General features: G+C 37.3%; 1 protein-coding gene across 1 annotated transcript in view; it reads right to left on the bottom strand.

Annotated features, from left to right (window-relative positions):
* Positions 1–16,186, bottom strand: part of grin2ca (glutamate receptor, ionotropic, N-methyl D-aspartate 2Ca) — a 66,936-nt gene that overhangs the window by 31,900 nt on the left and 18,850 nt on the right. The window contains exon 2 of the mRNA XM_053515358.1: positions 11,412–11,853. Coding sequence (XP_053371333.1) covers positions 11,412–11,837 — 426 coding nt within the window. The 5' untranslated portion in view covers positions 11,838–11,853. The remainder of the gene's footprint in view (positions 1–11,411; positions 11,854–16,186) is intronic.

Genomic DNA, 16,186 nt, shown 5'->3' with positions numbered 1-16,186 from the left:
ACAAATTAACAAAACTGAAAACAAAATAACTAATATTTGACTGGCCGAGAAGTGCAATACAAATTAACAAAACGGAAAACAAATTAAAAACCAAATAACAAAACCCAAAACTATTTTTTTGGAAGGGGGGAGTTTTGTTGTTTTGTTTTTGTTATTTTGTTTTCGGATTTGTTAATTTGGTTTTGAATTTGTTAATTTGTTTTCCGTTTTGTTGATTTGTATTGCACTTCTCGACCAGTCCGATACAAACCGGAAAAGGTAGGTATAGTTAGCGAATGAAATGCTTACCACTGATTGGACGAGACATCTGTCACTCAAGATATACAGGAAGTAGGAACTTGTTTCTTTATCTTTGTTTCTTGTGTGTTCTGCTCCACTTTAAACTATGATGGCCGTAAAGTGCAAAAAAATTAACAAAACTGACTTCAGGGCCATATTTGAAACCACAATAATGTTTGCACATTCATACACATACAAATCTACCGCTACTACAGTACTTCCTGTATATCTTGAGTGACAGATGTCTCGTCCAATCAGTGGTAAGCATTTCATTCGCAATCTATACCTACCTTTTCCGGTTTGTATAGGACTGGCCGAGAAGTGCAATACAAATCAACAAAACGGAAAAGAAATTAACAAATTCAAAACCAAATTAACAAATCCGAAAACAAAATAACAACAACAAAACTCCCTCCCCCCTCCAAAAAAATAGTTTGGGTTTTGTTATTTGTTTTTTAATTAGTTTTCCGTTTTGTTAATTTGTATAGGACTTCTCGGCCAGTCAGATATGAGTTATTTTGTTTTTCGTTTTGTTAATTTGTTTTTGGTTTTGTTATTTTGTTTTCAGTTTTGTTAATTTGTTTTGCACTTCAGAGGTCCATTCTTCGTACGTCGCTTGACACATCCGAGATAAATTGACACATCTAAGATGAGATCATCGTGCTAATTACGATCCGGCTAAGTCGGTTCTTTGAGCACACCTGTTGTTGATGATTAGTATAGCTGGACTGAGTTGTCTAAGATTATTGCGCGCTCGTGCATTGGTTCAAAAGGGGATATGCATCGACAGTAGAAACACTGATCACAAGCCTTTTGATTGGTTGACGAAATGGAAAAAGAGCGCCTCAACTTTTTTTTGTAACACGTGTTATGCGCTGAAATGCCCCCCTGCCATGGATTGCCCCCCCACCCCCCCACACACACACACATAATCGCTATCAAATATTATATTAGAACAGAAATTCATAGGTTAATGGTTTACAAATTACATGAGACAATAAAATAAAATAAGCAATATGAAAATAAATATGTTGTATATGAAAAATAGAAATATTATGTATACTTTTATATTGTTTATTTTATAATAAAACTAGTTTCATCCAATTTATCATTATAAAATATTAATTTTTTATATATATATATATATAAATATTTATTAGCATATTTTTATGACAAACCCCTGAAAAATAAATGTTACAAAATAAACATTATACAAGAGTTTGTAATAATGGTCTCGACGGCTGTCTCATGCCTAGGGTTTATTATAAAAGTAATATCATATTTGATAATACTAAACCTATAAATTTATGTTCATATATAATATTTGATAGCGATTATGTGTGTGTGTGTGTGTGTGTGTGTGAGTGGGGGGGAGTCCATGGCAGGGGGCATATACTTTTCTTTTTCCACGTGAGTCAGTCATGCTCTTTAACCAATCAGATGTGACCTCGCCATTTCAACCAATCATAACCTGGCAGGAGCGCAGGCTAAATCCTGTTTACATGAAATAAACCTGCTCCCGAGCAGGTTCAAGCTTACGGATATGTTGCTATGACAACAAATGCTAGAAGCGCATCGAAGAACGAAACAATCCAAGATCAGGACAAATCCACAACAATCAAATCCAGCTAACTGAGTTAGCGACGTACGAAGAACGGACCCCAGGGCCGCTGCGCGCATGCACAAATCATCGCAAAATCTCCGTAGGTTATGTACAGGACAATGAGCGATTCTTTCTCAATGACTCTTCTACTCCGAGTCGTTCGTTCTTTTGTCACGTGACTCCCATAGACGCTGTGCGGTGCAATAGACTCAAAAGAACGAACGACTCAGACTGGAAGATATGAGAGGTGAGCTGCTCATTCTGTTTATTATATATCCTTAGCATTGTAATATTTTCATTACTGAAACTATAGCCAAAATGTGTATATGTAGATGTATTCGGGGTCTTTTGATTGAAAAGCAACGTTTTAGTTTATTCCTGATCAAAAGAACAAAATGAAAAGAACTAAATGGTTTTTAAAAAGATTCGTTCATTTAAATGAACGAGATTCAAAGAACCGAGTCACTAAAATGATTCAAACTTCCCCATCACTATTGCAGAGGTGTTCTCGGGAACGATTCATGCGTCCCCGAGCACGGAAGGCGGGGCATAAGTACGCGCTCGTGCTCATAAGAGGAAGTGATGTCATTACTGTTTGACTCCGTACACAAATAAACGTGGCTGCTAAAGCATCTCTGTGAAGTAATGCTGAAGTACAGTGTTTGCTCGAAATTTACACAGACGAAAACATACAGACTATCGGACAATACACATAAAAACTCCTCCTGTGATGCTTTAAACAGATAGTGTGAATACATTTATAATAAGATAAATAATACATAAGATAAATACAGTTTATCTGCTATCGAATGAAGCAACATCACAAGATGGATGATTTCATCAGGAAGATTTACTGGCATTTTTCAAATGAACGAAACTGATAAATCTGATGCAGTGCCTTTTGATAATTTATTTTGAATGTCATCACTGCCTTGAAATATGTCTTTGCTCTAATGCGGATGCATGTGTTCTTTACCAAGTACCTGAATTCCTATACGAAAAAAATAAGGTTTTCACTCCTAATTTATGTCCCATGTCAGGTTTTTTATATTACCCATGTTTCCTCAGTGGAAGGGATGGCATACCTTCTCTTCTGTACAGTAAATCACAGTGACATTAGCTAATCCTGGGCCTCTCTGGGCTCATGAAACTGGACAAGGACAGTTAGACACTTTCCTCAGACTGTGTTAAGCTGCCTGGTGATGCATCATGAGCAGAAGTTAGAAAAGATAGATCATGTGTCAAGCATGTGTTAGTCTTCACTCTCCACACTTAGTATATGCTATATGAACTGGCAGTTGACTGGGAAATAGCCAAAACCAGTTTAGGAAGGAAATTGTACAATGTGGATTTTACTTAAGAAATATAATGTGTGACCTTGAGCGTGATATTGCTATAATACTGTATAACAATTCTACAAACATTCATTATTAACAAATTATGATTTGTTTCTTAATTAAATCAGTTATTTGGCTCCACCATCACTAGCGTTAAGCTGGCAAATGGCACCTGAGAGTTGGTGTAATTAACGATTATTAGAACGACTGTGAGGGTCATTGGCGACTCAGTGGTCGTTTTTCTCGCCTTCTGTGTGGAAGGCCGGGTTCAATTCCCACCCAATGCGTAAATCCCAGCATGGATAAAAATGTGAGGGTTGTGTCAGGAAGGGCATCTGGTGTAATACCCGTAACGAGTTGTGTGTGGATCGGATGGTTCCTTGTGGTGGGTTACCCCCTGACTGGACCAGCCAAAAGACTAACAGCAACAATTAGGATGTTAGGAGGAATGATACATATATTTAAATTTCCTTGTGCTGTTGTAGTCTACTGTATATTTTACAGTATTACTTGCATGAAACTAACTATAGTACTAGGTTTTTTGCAGTTGCCAGTAAACTAACACAGATTGTATCTGCAGTACTATACTTTAGTGTCAGGATATTTTGAAGATAGTATATAGTCTGTGATTAATATTCAGGGGACTAGTAGTTTTGCAGTAACTACAGGACAGTTAGTTCCTTTTAACCTGACATATTTGAGTCCCTATACACTAGCCTAGTGTTCATCCTAGTTAGCGTACACATTTTCATCTTTCCCATAAGGTGCATAAATACAATGTACATATTGATAGGCCTCCATGAGAGCAAATTACATTTTTTCCCAACGTAATCTCTCTCTCTCTCTCTCTCTCTCTCTATATATATATATATATATATATATATATATATATATATATATATATATATATATATGTCTATATATCCTTGTATGATTCTCATATAAGGAGGGTTAGGTATAATTCTCTTGCCAAACTTCCCTTTGTTTGAATGCATTGATTAAGTTGATATTTTGGTGCTTATAAAAATAAACAGTAAGAAGAATTTACAATGTACACAACTGTAAAGTCCAGATCTCAGGTGGTTAAATCTTTTTCTATAACTGCTCTCAGGCAATCTAATATAATACAAAGTGCTTTTTTTATGTTGCAAAGAAAAAGAAAGCATAAAAAACACTTGAATATAGGGGAATGCCTACAACTGGGACCGGCAAGCCCAGAAGGCATGCTTTTGTCACATGGACGGACAAGCACAGAACAGCAGAACAGTTGGACAAAGAAAGAGAACCACAGAGAAATTAGTCATTCATTTGACAAGTTAATACTCTACATAAATATGTAATTTTGCCACAGGGAGGTGAATTTCAGCTGTGATGATATTTAGTGTAACCACAGTCTGGTTCATTTGTAGCGTTGTTTAATGTTTAAAAATGAGAGACATGAAAATATAAGTATTAGATATGCAATATGCATTGCTCATAATGAGCTATATGGTACATTTAATGTTTAGTTATTTTCAGGGAGACTATGGTATGGCAAGATATTAAAGAATGAGGAAGATGCCATACAAATGCAGTATACCAACTGAAGTGTATTAAATTCCTTTATTGGTTCATAGTGTACCTATTATTGACAGTTTGCTAACTAAATCATACCAATTATAGTTCTAAGGGTAATTCATTTATAAGCCAAGGTTACTATTTTTCACAAATCTGGATGGTTTTTATTGTGTTTTCCCTCTTCTCTTGGCAGGCTAGACAGCAGGGTGGCACTCTGTGAAAAAGGGTATTTAATCAACCTGAACCTGAGACAGCTGTCATAGTGCCATGAGGCTTAGCCATGGTGGGCATTAATGAGGGCTGTGCCACATAAGCTGCATCTTTGAACACCGACCTTGGTCGCTCCAACACTTAGAATCTCCCTCCATCTCTGCCAGCTGAACGCTGTTTAAAGTGTGTGCCGTCAGCACAGTATGAGTGATGTCACATTTTAAAGGTTTGTCAGGTCAGTCCTGTGATTCATTGTTTGAATAATTATGTAATATTGATGACAGTCATTTTGACTGCCTCCTTTAAAGAAAACCTGTAGACTGGTTGGCAGTTTATCAAAACTCAACTGGGAGGTCAGACAACATCATCTTTCAACATCACATCAAACATGAGAACATATATTAAGTAATCTGAATGTTTTATTTCTGACTATGCAGCTGCGCTCACTAGGACTTCACGGGCAGCTGAATTGACATGGCTAGCTTCATTATGTAAACCAACATCACACTGAGCCCAGAGGCCCAGGTGAAGTGTCAGCACTAATCACATATAAAAACAACTGAACCAGAGGCAAAACTATTTTCAACAATGCTGCGAGAGACATGGGTCTGTTTACAGAAACTATATATGCCGTAAACTGATTAAAGCTAGCAAACCTTTTACATTTAGATTACTTTAAGTATAAATACTCAAGACTGCAGTTAATATTAATAACTTGAATGGAAAGTGGAGTTTTACAGTATTTGGTGCGCACTCGAGCAGGCATAAAACCTAATGATGCATTGGTGTGTCACCAGAACATTTCACTCATCGTCTGTACTGCTTTATCCTGTATACAGGGTCGCGGGAGCCTGGAGCCTATCCCCGGAGACTTAGGGCACGTGGTGGAATTCATCAATTCATCACAGGGCACACACACATACAGTACACACACTATGGGCGTTTACAAAAAAATAAAATACCTAATATAATTAATAAATACAACACGGCAAAATAAAATGCTACATTTAATGAGCATGAACAATGGACATTAAATGTAACATTTAATTTAGCCCTGTTAAATTTTTCGTAAGAGTGCTTACGGAATGCTCAGTAACGTACAACAGTTGGACGGTCTGATGAAATATGGAGAGTTCAACAAAGGTTTAAAGATTGCTGCTTGCCTTTTAAAATGTATTTATTAATTAATTTATTTATTTATTCAGTTGTGGATTGTCACTACTGGTGACTGCGTAGATAAAGGCTAGTCCTGAAATAAAAACATTAGGCACATTGGTGACTATTTTATTCGCTATGCTGGTATGATTTTCAATGTATGATGTTACATTTTATGAACCTTTCATGTGTTTCCAGCTGGTAAAGATACCACCATATTTAAAATCCACATGCCTTCTGTTGTGACTTTTGGGCCGACGTTGAAAATGGCAGTGTTAACACCACGTAAACCAGGAATTCATACTAGCAAACCAAAACGAATCCATAATTTTATGATTTGGTCTGAATCAAGAGAACCAAACTGTGTGAACATACGCTAGGGTAGTGTGAACATACTCTTGCACCTGCCACTAGGGCAGATCTGGCTCCTCAGGATCTGACTCCACAAGACCTTTGAATGTGTCTTGATTTTAGCAGCAGATCCTTTGGGTGGTGTAGGCTGGAGTGGGTCCCAAATCTGTTTGACCATCCATGGATCAGACCTATCTGTCCAGCGCATTCCATGGATGGTCAAACAGATTTAGTTTTAGGGCTGCATTGACTTTTTTTGGGATCAAAATGTAAAGACTGGCTTTTAGTCCCTACGGCCATGGGTAAGAGCATTTCCACACACACAACGAAAAGTGAACTCAAGTGATTGGGACTTAGGAGCTGTGTAGCCTTATCAGCAAGGGTAATTGGAAAAAATGGCGTTGTGGAGCATTGGAAAAAGGTCATGTCTAATGAGTCCAGATTTATCCTATCCCATAGTGATGGGCACATCAAGCTAATAAGGGAGGTGGATGAAATGGTGCACCATCATGCCTAATGCATACTGTACAAGCCTTTGGGGAAAGTATTATAATCTGATGTTGCTTTTGTTGGTCAGGTCAGGTTTCAGCAACATTATGTGCCGCAAACTATGAGGTCAGCTGAGTATATTAAATGGCACAGGGACTTGTGTGAAGATCATATATGCGATTTATTTTTTTATTCCCCTTAAATAACATTTAGTTGTGTACTTCCATCTCATCAAACCACTTTTAATATAACAAATTACCAAATATGTTTCTGTTCTAATTAATGACAAGTGAAACATAAAGGGGCCATGTGACACAGCTGGGATTGAAACCCATAAACCACTTGTACGAAGGGGCAGAATACAGTGGCACAACACATTTAGAGACAATGTGTCTTTATATAATGTTGTGATTAATTAATGATTTATTTTTTGTAATGAGTTGTCAACTATTGATCTATTGAAATGATCTTGGGAAAAGATATTACACTGCAAATGACCTCAGGGTCTCAGGGAGACTACACAGATGCCCAAATTCCTTTACAAAGCTCCAAAATCCATTTGACTATTGGACAGGGAAGTAAACCTGAGTAACAGGAGAAAATGTTGTGCGAGAAGATTGGGGAGAGTGTTATTACCCAAGCAGCTGTTAGGATCTAATGAAGTTGCGGAGACCATAATGTCCAATTTCCTCTGACTCCCGTGTCTGAATATTTATTGGTTCTTGTCCAACAGATCAGTTGATGAATGATTAATTTTTCTCCTTTCACACTTCCCTATGAGGGATTAATCTTTTTTAAATTAATCTTTTAATCCTTTCTATGCAATAAACTCCTCTTCTCAAAAAAAAGATTAAAAGTCTTTTTTTTTTCTTGTGCGCATGTTGTATTCAACTCAGTTTCTCTGTTGAGTTTTGTAAAGTTACTAATTTTATACTTCCTGAAAAAATAATCTGGAACTTGGTTTAACGGACGGACCTAAAGACAAAAACCATGCTGCTTTTGAGTATGCACATTCTTATCACAGCTACGGTTCTCACAATTATCTGTATTTAAGCCGTAAAATCCCAAGTTGCCTAGATTAACAGGCATTTTCATCGGGACCTTGTAGCTGTGTTTCACTCTGACTGCTTATATTCTAAGGGGACATACATTACCACTCAGAGATATGTAATGTGTGAGTGCACTTGTTTTATTGTAATTAAAATCCGGCTCTGAAGCTGAGACCTGCAAGAAACTCATAAATTTCCATCCTGTGGGGCTCTGCAGACGATTCCACATCGGTCCGTTTTACAAATGTCTCCTTTTTATTAGCGCTTCTGACATTTAAAAGGGATTGTTAGCTGGAGCACCATCACTTGACTCAAAGTAGTGCTTATGTGGAGGGGAAACTGAATACGTGTGCTAATATAAAATATAAAGGGATCTAAAGTTCTCATTAGGCGCTCCTCAATGGCCAAGTATTAATTTTCTTCTTTTTTTTGCCATTCCTGTCACCTACAGATGGTTTGCGGGTATTTTACTTATATTCATAATAGAATTTGAACCCCTAAATTCGTCCCTGTATTTGCATTATCGGATGAAAAATAATAGGATTACAGTCTTGCTGTTAGCGTGTGATGCATCTAATTAATGTAAATTATTAGCACAAGAACACATAGTGAGAAACAGCAGAGGGCATTTATCTGTATCCGTGTAAGTCTTTATCTCAGTGCCAAAAGTCACCAAAGATGGGCTGACCAGCTGAGGATGTTAGCGATAATGACAGTCATGACTCGGTTAATTATCATGCTAATTACTCCTGCAATGTGTTGGATGGAGGGTTTCCTCAAATTGGACATTTTCCTCGCCTCACTGGGAGCCACAGACATCTCATTATATAATGTTTATATCCTGCTTGTAATAGGGATGTAACTGAGTATAAATACATTATTAGAAGTAAACCGATAATTTGTCTTAAATAGATACAAATATTTGGGTTAGTTTATTTTTGGAAGGCTTCCAGAATGGGATGCAACAGTTGCAAGATGCAGCAAAAAAAGTTAAAGGTAACAGCGTGGAAATGGAAAGATCTAAAATTTCTAGGACAGAGTGCATGTGAGCAAGTGTAATGGCATTCTTTATGGCCTGGTTATATTTGTGGTGATTTAATTTTGGATATTTAGTTTTGGGATATACTACCAGCTAAACAGGTACAGAACTGCACATACTGGATAAAATATAAGCACACATACACATTTAAAGCTACAGTACAGTATGAACTGAGGTTAAGGAACAGCAAATGGCATTTCTACATTTTTTCTAAGTGTTTTCTAGTTTTTCCAGGGCCTTGGATTTTCCTGTTTATTAATAAAAACATGGCAACATGGTGGCTTAGTGGTTAGCACTGTCGCCTTGCACCTCCAGGGCACAGGATCGATTTACAGTATGCATGGAGTTCTCCCCATGCTTGGTTGGTTTCCTCCAGGTGCTCAGGTTTCCTCCCACAGTCCAAAGAAATGCAGATTAGTGTAATTGGCGGTCCCAAATTGCCTGTAGTATGTATGCATGTGTGTGTGCCCTGCGATGGATTGGCACCCTGTCCTGGGTGTTCCCCACCTCGTGCCCTAAGTCTACCTCGTGCCCCTAGCGCGACCCTGTATACAGGATACAGTATAGGCGATGAGTGAGTGAGTAAGCAGGAACCTGTGACCTGCAGGAAAAAAATTGTATAATTAAATTGTTACACAGTTTTATTTTTAAGTATTTTTTGTGTTTCTTTGTTTAATACCTAAATAGCCCTTTAAATCAAATATAACTCCCACCCAACCCCCTTTACTGTACAGTCAGAATACTTATTATGTGACTATGGAAAAATGTACAGATCAACTTCAAATCTCATCAGAGACATTTTTGTCTATTATATTAGTCCTTAGTTTTTACTATTTAAACCATTTAAAAAGAAAACTACTCTTATTAACAGTGATAGTGTTATACATTATGTAGAGGGGCAATTCAACCTCAGAAAAAATGTAGAAAGTAAATGGCCCAAGACGCTTTGTGGTTTTCTGTCCTCTCTGGTACTCATGACAGCATCTTTGTGCACGGTGCTTATCAGCAGGACATTTTTATTTTTGTGGAGTAAAAAGACAACAGTAGCTCCGTGAGTGAAGCTTGACCTTGTTTTTTTTTTTTTTTTCAATTTTCCCAACACAGTAACCTTTCTTTTCAGCAGTTTTACACCCAAGGTACATAAGGTGAAAAAACATTATCACACATAATGTTGTGACCAGTCAGTCATTCAGCTATGTCTAATACCACCTTCATGCCCTGATTTTATTCAGGTGCTTCATGGTACTTATTTGCTACATGTGCCACACTGTGGTTTAGGTACAAACTTTGGTACAACAGTGCATGTACTATTGTAATATGGAGCATGGTTTATAACAAGTAACTAAGAAACACATACCAGTTTTCTGGCAAAAAACATTTTTTTACATGTGTATGTACCACAGCGGTATATATAATATACAAGACCTTATGAGTATGTAACAGCGTCTATTCTATACTAGTAACTAACATATCTAAAAGTAAAAAACATACCCTATTAGATACCTGCTGAACTGTAGGAGCCATTGTGGTACGCAATAAGTACTGTTTCTTCATATTCACCAAATACAGGGGTATACACCATAGTACAACCACGGTACCCACTGAAGTGTCATAGTACCTACCCTGGTACTCTATAACGTCCTATGGTTCCCACCATGGTAATACTATGGTATATTATTGTAATTCCTATAGTTCACTGCCCTTAGACATTCTCCAGATTACATGTATGTAAGGGGATGGATTGCAAAGAAAGGATAACTGTTAAACATCATTGTCATCAAAGCTATGATACAAGAGAAAACATGGAGACGAGGTGGCTGGAAATATTGCGTTTCCAGTCTCAGTATCCTAAAGGCTTGCTGTTTCTTTGACTTTTGACTTGTGTTTTCCTGCCTGCTATAGGTATCATTAGGTAGAAAAGAAAAGCAGAAGGACATTTTTTTTAATTATTAAATTTAAATAAAAAACAATGTGTATAAAATATTGCTATTTATTATAGCCTATTATTTGAGCCTGGGATCAAATTTACCCTGAAAGAACATTGATGCATATAAAATTTGTGAATCCAGTTGACCCCACTAAATTAGAAAAAGCCATCAAACAAAAGAAAAAAGGCAACTATTTATTTATAGACGCTAAACATCAAATAGGGGAAATTTGACCCCAAGGACAAAGAAAGGTTAAGCTACTTTTTAAAAAACCTTTGTCCTAGTGAGCACCATGTGAACATTATAGCCTCCATAATATATTTCTCAGAAACGTGTGTTACAACCCATGGCAAATATACTGTGCGCAGCTGATAGAGTACCACATGTACTGCATCATCAGCACCCAACTCTGACCTTGTACGGCAGGACGACAGCAGATCCCCCACTGATTCCTACAATAGGCACAGACGTCTGCGTCGAGATGAAGTCCAGGATCTGCGCCACAGCCTCAGAGCCAATGTTGTCCTCGAAGACCACGCCATGAACGCGATTAGCAGCCAGTGCGTCACATATGCGTGTCAGAAGTGCCCGAGGATTGCTGTCATTTACCAGCACTGTGATGGGGTTCACTTCCAGAGGCAGGTCCAGAAAGTTCTCCCGGCTCAGGCGCCCTTTAATCTCCACCTGGTAGGCAGACCCACTGAACACCACCGCTACATTCACAGTTGGATCAGGCATCGTGAATGGCCTGCCCCAGCAGCAATGCCAGGCACAGAGTAACAGCAACAACAGCAGTGGCGGCCACAGAGCATCGCTCAGGAGGCCTAAACGAACGCCCATCTCACTCGCCTACTGCCTGTAGGGAAAAGAAGCAGAACACAAGAAATAGAGTTTTTGCTTTAGTGAGCACAATAAGCTTTCTTACCAGCGACACTGACTGAAAAGCTGAAAGGAAGATTGCTTGCTGATTAAATAGTTTGTATCATTTACAAAATACTTTAAGTGAGTACAAAAAATATAGGAAATGTAGTGTTCCAATTTTTTAGTATTTTTTATATTTTTAGTATAAACATTTATTTAAAAAAGGAATGAGTTTAAAATTCATTAATAACACAGGCTGGTCTAAGTACCACATACCTGTACTACATGTTCGATAAATTACAAAAGGTGAAAATAGTATTGCACCCTTAAGCAAATAGGATCACTGGACATATTATCATTTTTCATACATGCAAACATTTCTGGTGTGTCACTGATATGTTACTAGATTTGACATTTATAGTGTATAGATTTTATATATTTTTTACAATTATATATATTTATAATATTATAATATATTTTATTTATCATAATCTTCAATGCAGAAACTGGACAAATATATATATTTTGTTTCTATTTATTCTATTTGACTTGACACATTTTTTTAATATACCAAAATATTATACTGTACATTCACTATCCTCACCAAAATGTAGAAGCAAAGAAAGTTTGCTAAACATTGAAAATATTACATGTAGCAATGTGCTTGCAGCGTTCTATACAGTACCAGTCAAAAGTAGCCTATTAGACATCTTCTAATTCAATGTTTTTGTTTTTGGGATTAATTTTTATACATTCTAGAGCAATAATAGATTTTTCTAAGCCATAAAATAATACATAACTCCTCTGCTGCAGAGGAGAAGTTCATTTAGAGTTATCAGCCTCAAAGATCACCAATAAACAGCACCTCAGATTAGAGCCGTTATGAAGGCTTTGCAGATCATGAGTAACAGACTCATCTCAATATCAGCTGTTTAAAGGAGATGGTTGCATACTTTTAATTGTTTCACAATGTAAAAAAAAATTAATAAAAATCAGGGAACGACCATGGAATTAGAAGGTGGGTATAAACTTTTCGACTTTAAATTTTAGCCTGAGTATTATTTAACCAAAAATATGTATAATTCAAGATTCTGGATATCAGGAACGTTTTTTTAATTCCTAAATTATCCTCCGACAGAGGACAAGGAGGAAAAGTCAAGTTTTAATAACACTTTGTAACCTCATCCTTCTTTTGTTTTATTGCCAGTTTTAGCTTATCAACAACCTTTCCATCTCTGTTCTTCTTGCAACGAGCAGGCCATTAGTAGCTTGGAGAGAAGATATTTTTAGACAGGCACGTGTAGACTGGGGCATTCACCCTGTGCCCTGTCGGTGGACAGCAGCTGCACTCGCAGCCGTCATTCTGTAACAGCACAAGCCAACAGATGGTGGACACCATGAAATAAAATCTCATTTTGACTAAACAGAGAACATGAAGCTCGATGCCTCCTCGCCATTTTTGTCTTAATTTTATAGGGCAGTCCGACTTAATCTTCCAAATGAAAAGGTCATCTGCCTTGTTATGGTGCCAAGACATTTGTGTTCTCGGAATTTACCAGCTGTAATGTTCATCTCTTTTGAGGCTTCTATGCACAATGCATTGCATGGGTATTCACAAGCATTCTTCACATTTTGACGTCTTACAAGCATAATTAGCATTGTACACTCGTTGTCTGCTTCATTACAAATGTTTCTATTTTTATGTAACCACAGCTTTTCTAACAGCTCAGATAAGTCTGGCTATTTTCCCTTCTGACCTCTGTCATCAACAAAGTATTTCCACCCACAGCACCGTTTTTTTTTTTTGCACCATTCTATGTAAACTCTAAATGCCATGGTCGAGGTCACTATGATCATATTTTTCTCGCAGTTTGATATTTGCTGTGCACTTGAAGAAGCCATAAACCAAAAGTCAGTGAGCTGGCAATGTGGGCATTAGTTGACACTAAGGACTAAAGGGGTGAATACTTATGCAAACCAAATTAGTTGAACCTAGGAGCTATATAAAAACAAAGACACGTTTTTCACATTAACCTTATTTATACTGTACTTATTTACCTTACTTAGGCTTCTAAGATGCCAATAGTGTTAAAGATTTTAAACTGACATAGTGTTTGTGTGAAAATCATAACTTAGGTAAAATATTATATTATTATACTAAAATCAATTTATACTGTATGTCTATTAGACTCCGAAGCGAACGGTTGCAGATATCCTGTTGCTTTACTTTCAGATTGAGTGGAAGTGACACTAATCTTATCATGCTGACCAAATTTACCATGTGTCATGAGCCAGACAGTGCATAATCCCACCCATAATCCCCTCCCTGTCATGGCCCATGGCCTAATGGTATCACCTTATCAAGTGTGACGGAGAAGACCTGCCTAATGCTCATATGCTTATACCCGCTTTAACATAAAATTACAGGGCATTTTTGAAAGTATATAATGTCCGAGTCTGTTTTCCTGGTATTTTCTCCCTATGTTCAATGGCCATGTATATTTAGATTTGTAGGCATTTGTCAACATTAAAAATGTTTTATTGCACAGTTTTTAAGATGCATGTTGAAGTTGTGGGTAAGATTGTTATGTCACAGTTCCAGGGTCTCCTGAGCTCATGTTACTGTTTGTAAGGAGTTTTGCTGATTCTTTTGTGGTCTCAGGTTTACTGATACCCTGTTATGCACTGGTGTTCCCATATCATACCCAGTATTCCCATATTAGGCTCCCAGTCCTTTTCCATCGTGACCAGGATAAAGTGATAAATAAGGTGACGTTAATACAGTACAAGCAATCTATACATATAATAAAACTGTAAAGTTGCCATGTCTGTGCATTGAATATAGTTGCTAAAAGATTATTTGGAGGAATATAAGATGATTAATGGAACACATCAATTTTAATGGGGTTTTCACTGGTGTATTTGGCCGAGCAGAAGGAAACACACACACATATATATATATATATATATATAAGGTAATATATATTAAAATTCAACAAATTGCGCTGTAAATTAAACAGTAAATTATTTAATACGCACTTATGAGTGTGTAATTGAAATATATTTGATAAACACAATCTCGCACTTTCATTCCCGGGGCCTTTACGCTAACTCATAAAGATTTTAGTTTCAACATATTTCAAAATTCAACATATGGTGTTGTACATTTTTTTAAAAGGGCTTAGCAATCAAATTCCACACGAGCGGGCACATCTAGTTATACTATAAAATTTTAAGGTAATGTCTCACTTAAAGCTACATGACACCTCTGTAAACATGCCTAAAGACTTAGTCCAACAGGTAGTAGCTGCCATACCGACTGATTTTTATCATTATAGAGTGAAGTAAAATAGATTTTAGTTGGCATTAAGCTGTGTTACGACACATTGTGGAAAGCAAATGTTCAACTGTCATGATAACTGACAATAGCCCAGAGCAGAAGTGATGTCAGAGCAATAATTGTTACGATATGTCATTGCTTGCCAAGTAAGTTATAATTCTGCTCCTAAAAATTTTATGAATACTTACATCAATGCCATGACATTGTAGTGACAGTTATGAATATTTCTTTTGTCCCCAAAATAAAGTTCGGTTGGTTTGGACGTCTGATATATCATTGCCATTATGCTACTCTGATATAACAGAATTGCACTGAGCTACAGGTATTATAGTTGTAATGTCAGCGCGCAATCAGCTCCTTAAGCATCTTAGTACAACCCTTTGCCAACATACATTAAATCTGCTATTTTACTCTGGTGTTATGTCAGTTTTACTTATTTAACAGAGTTACAACCAGAGATAGATTCACATCCAAGCGGCAGTGGTGGCTCAGAGAGTCGAGTCTCTGGTTGGCTGAACTAAGGATTGATGGTTTGAGCCTCGCCAATGCTGGGTTGCCACTGTTGGGTCCTTGGGCAAAGCCTTCCCCTCCCACGTCTCATACAACCTAGCCGCTGCATGCAGTGCTAGTCCTGAGCCCGGTTAGGAAATGGGAGATCAGTGACAGGAAGGGCAGCTGGCATAAAACCTGTGCCAGCTCAAATGGTCCGATGTGAGCTCCCCAGGAAAAAGGGGACAAAACCCAAGAAAAAAAAATAGATTCAGCTCCAGAGCAAGCCAGAGGTGACAGCCACAAGGAGACAATAGAGAAGAAGTCAGAGTGTTAACAGCCTTTAAAGGATGTTCACTATGAGAAAAAGAAATTCAGTATGATAATGGCAGCAGTCGATTGGCTAATTGAATAATTAATATCAAATGGACGAGTACAGAAATACAGCTATTATTACTCTAAATTGTCACTGATTATGAATGTGTGTGTGTGTGTGTGT

This window comes from Clarias gariepinus, chromosome 16 (genome assembly GCF_024256425.1).
Source record: "Clarias gariepinus isolate MV-2021 ecotype Netherlands chromosome 16, CGAR_prim_01v2, whole genome shotgun sequence".
Classification (NCBI taxonomy): domain Eukaryota; kingdom Metazoa; phylum Chordata; class Actinopteri; order Siluriformes; family Clariidae; genus Clarias; species Clarias gariepinus.
Note: the sequence above shows the minus strand (reverse complement) of the source record. Positions and strands in the feature narration are given on the sequence as shown.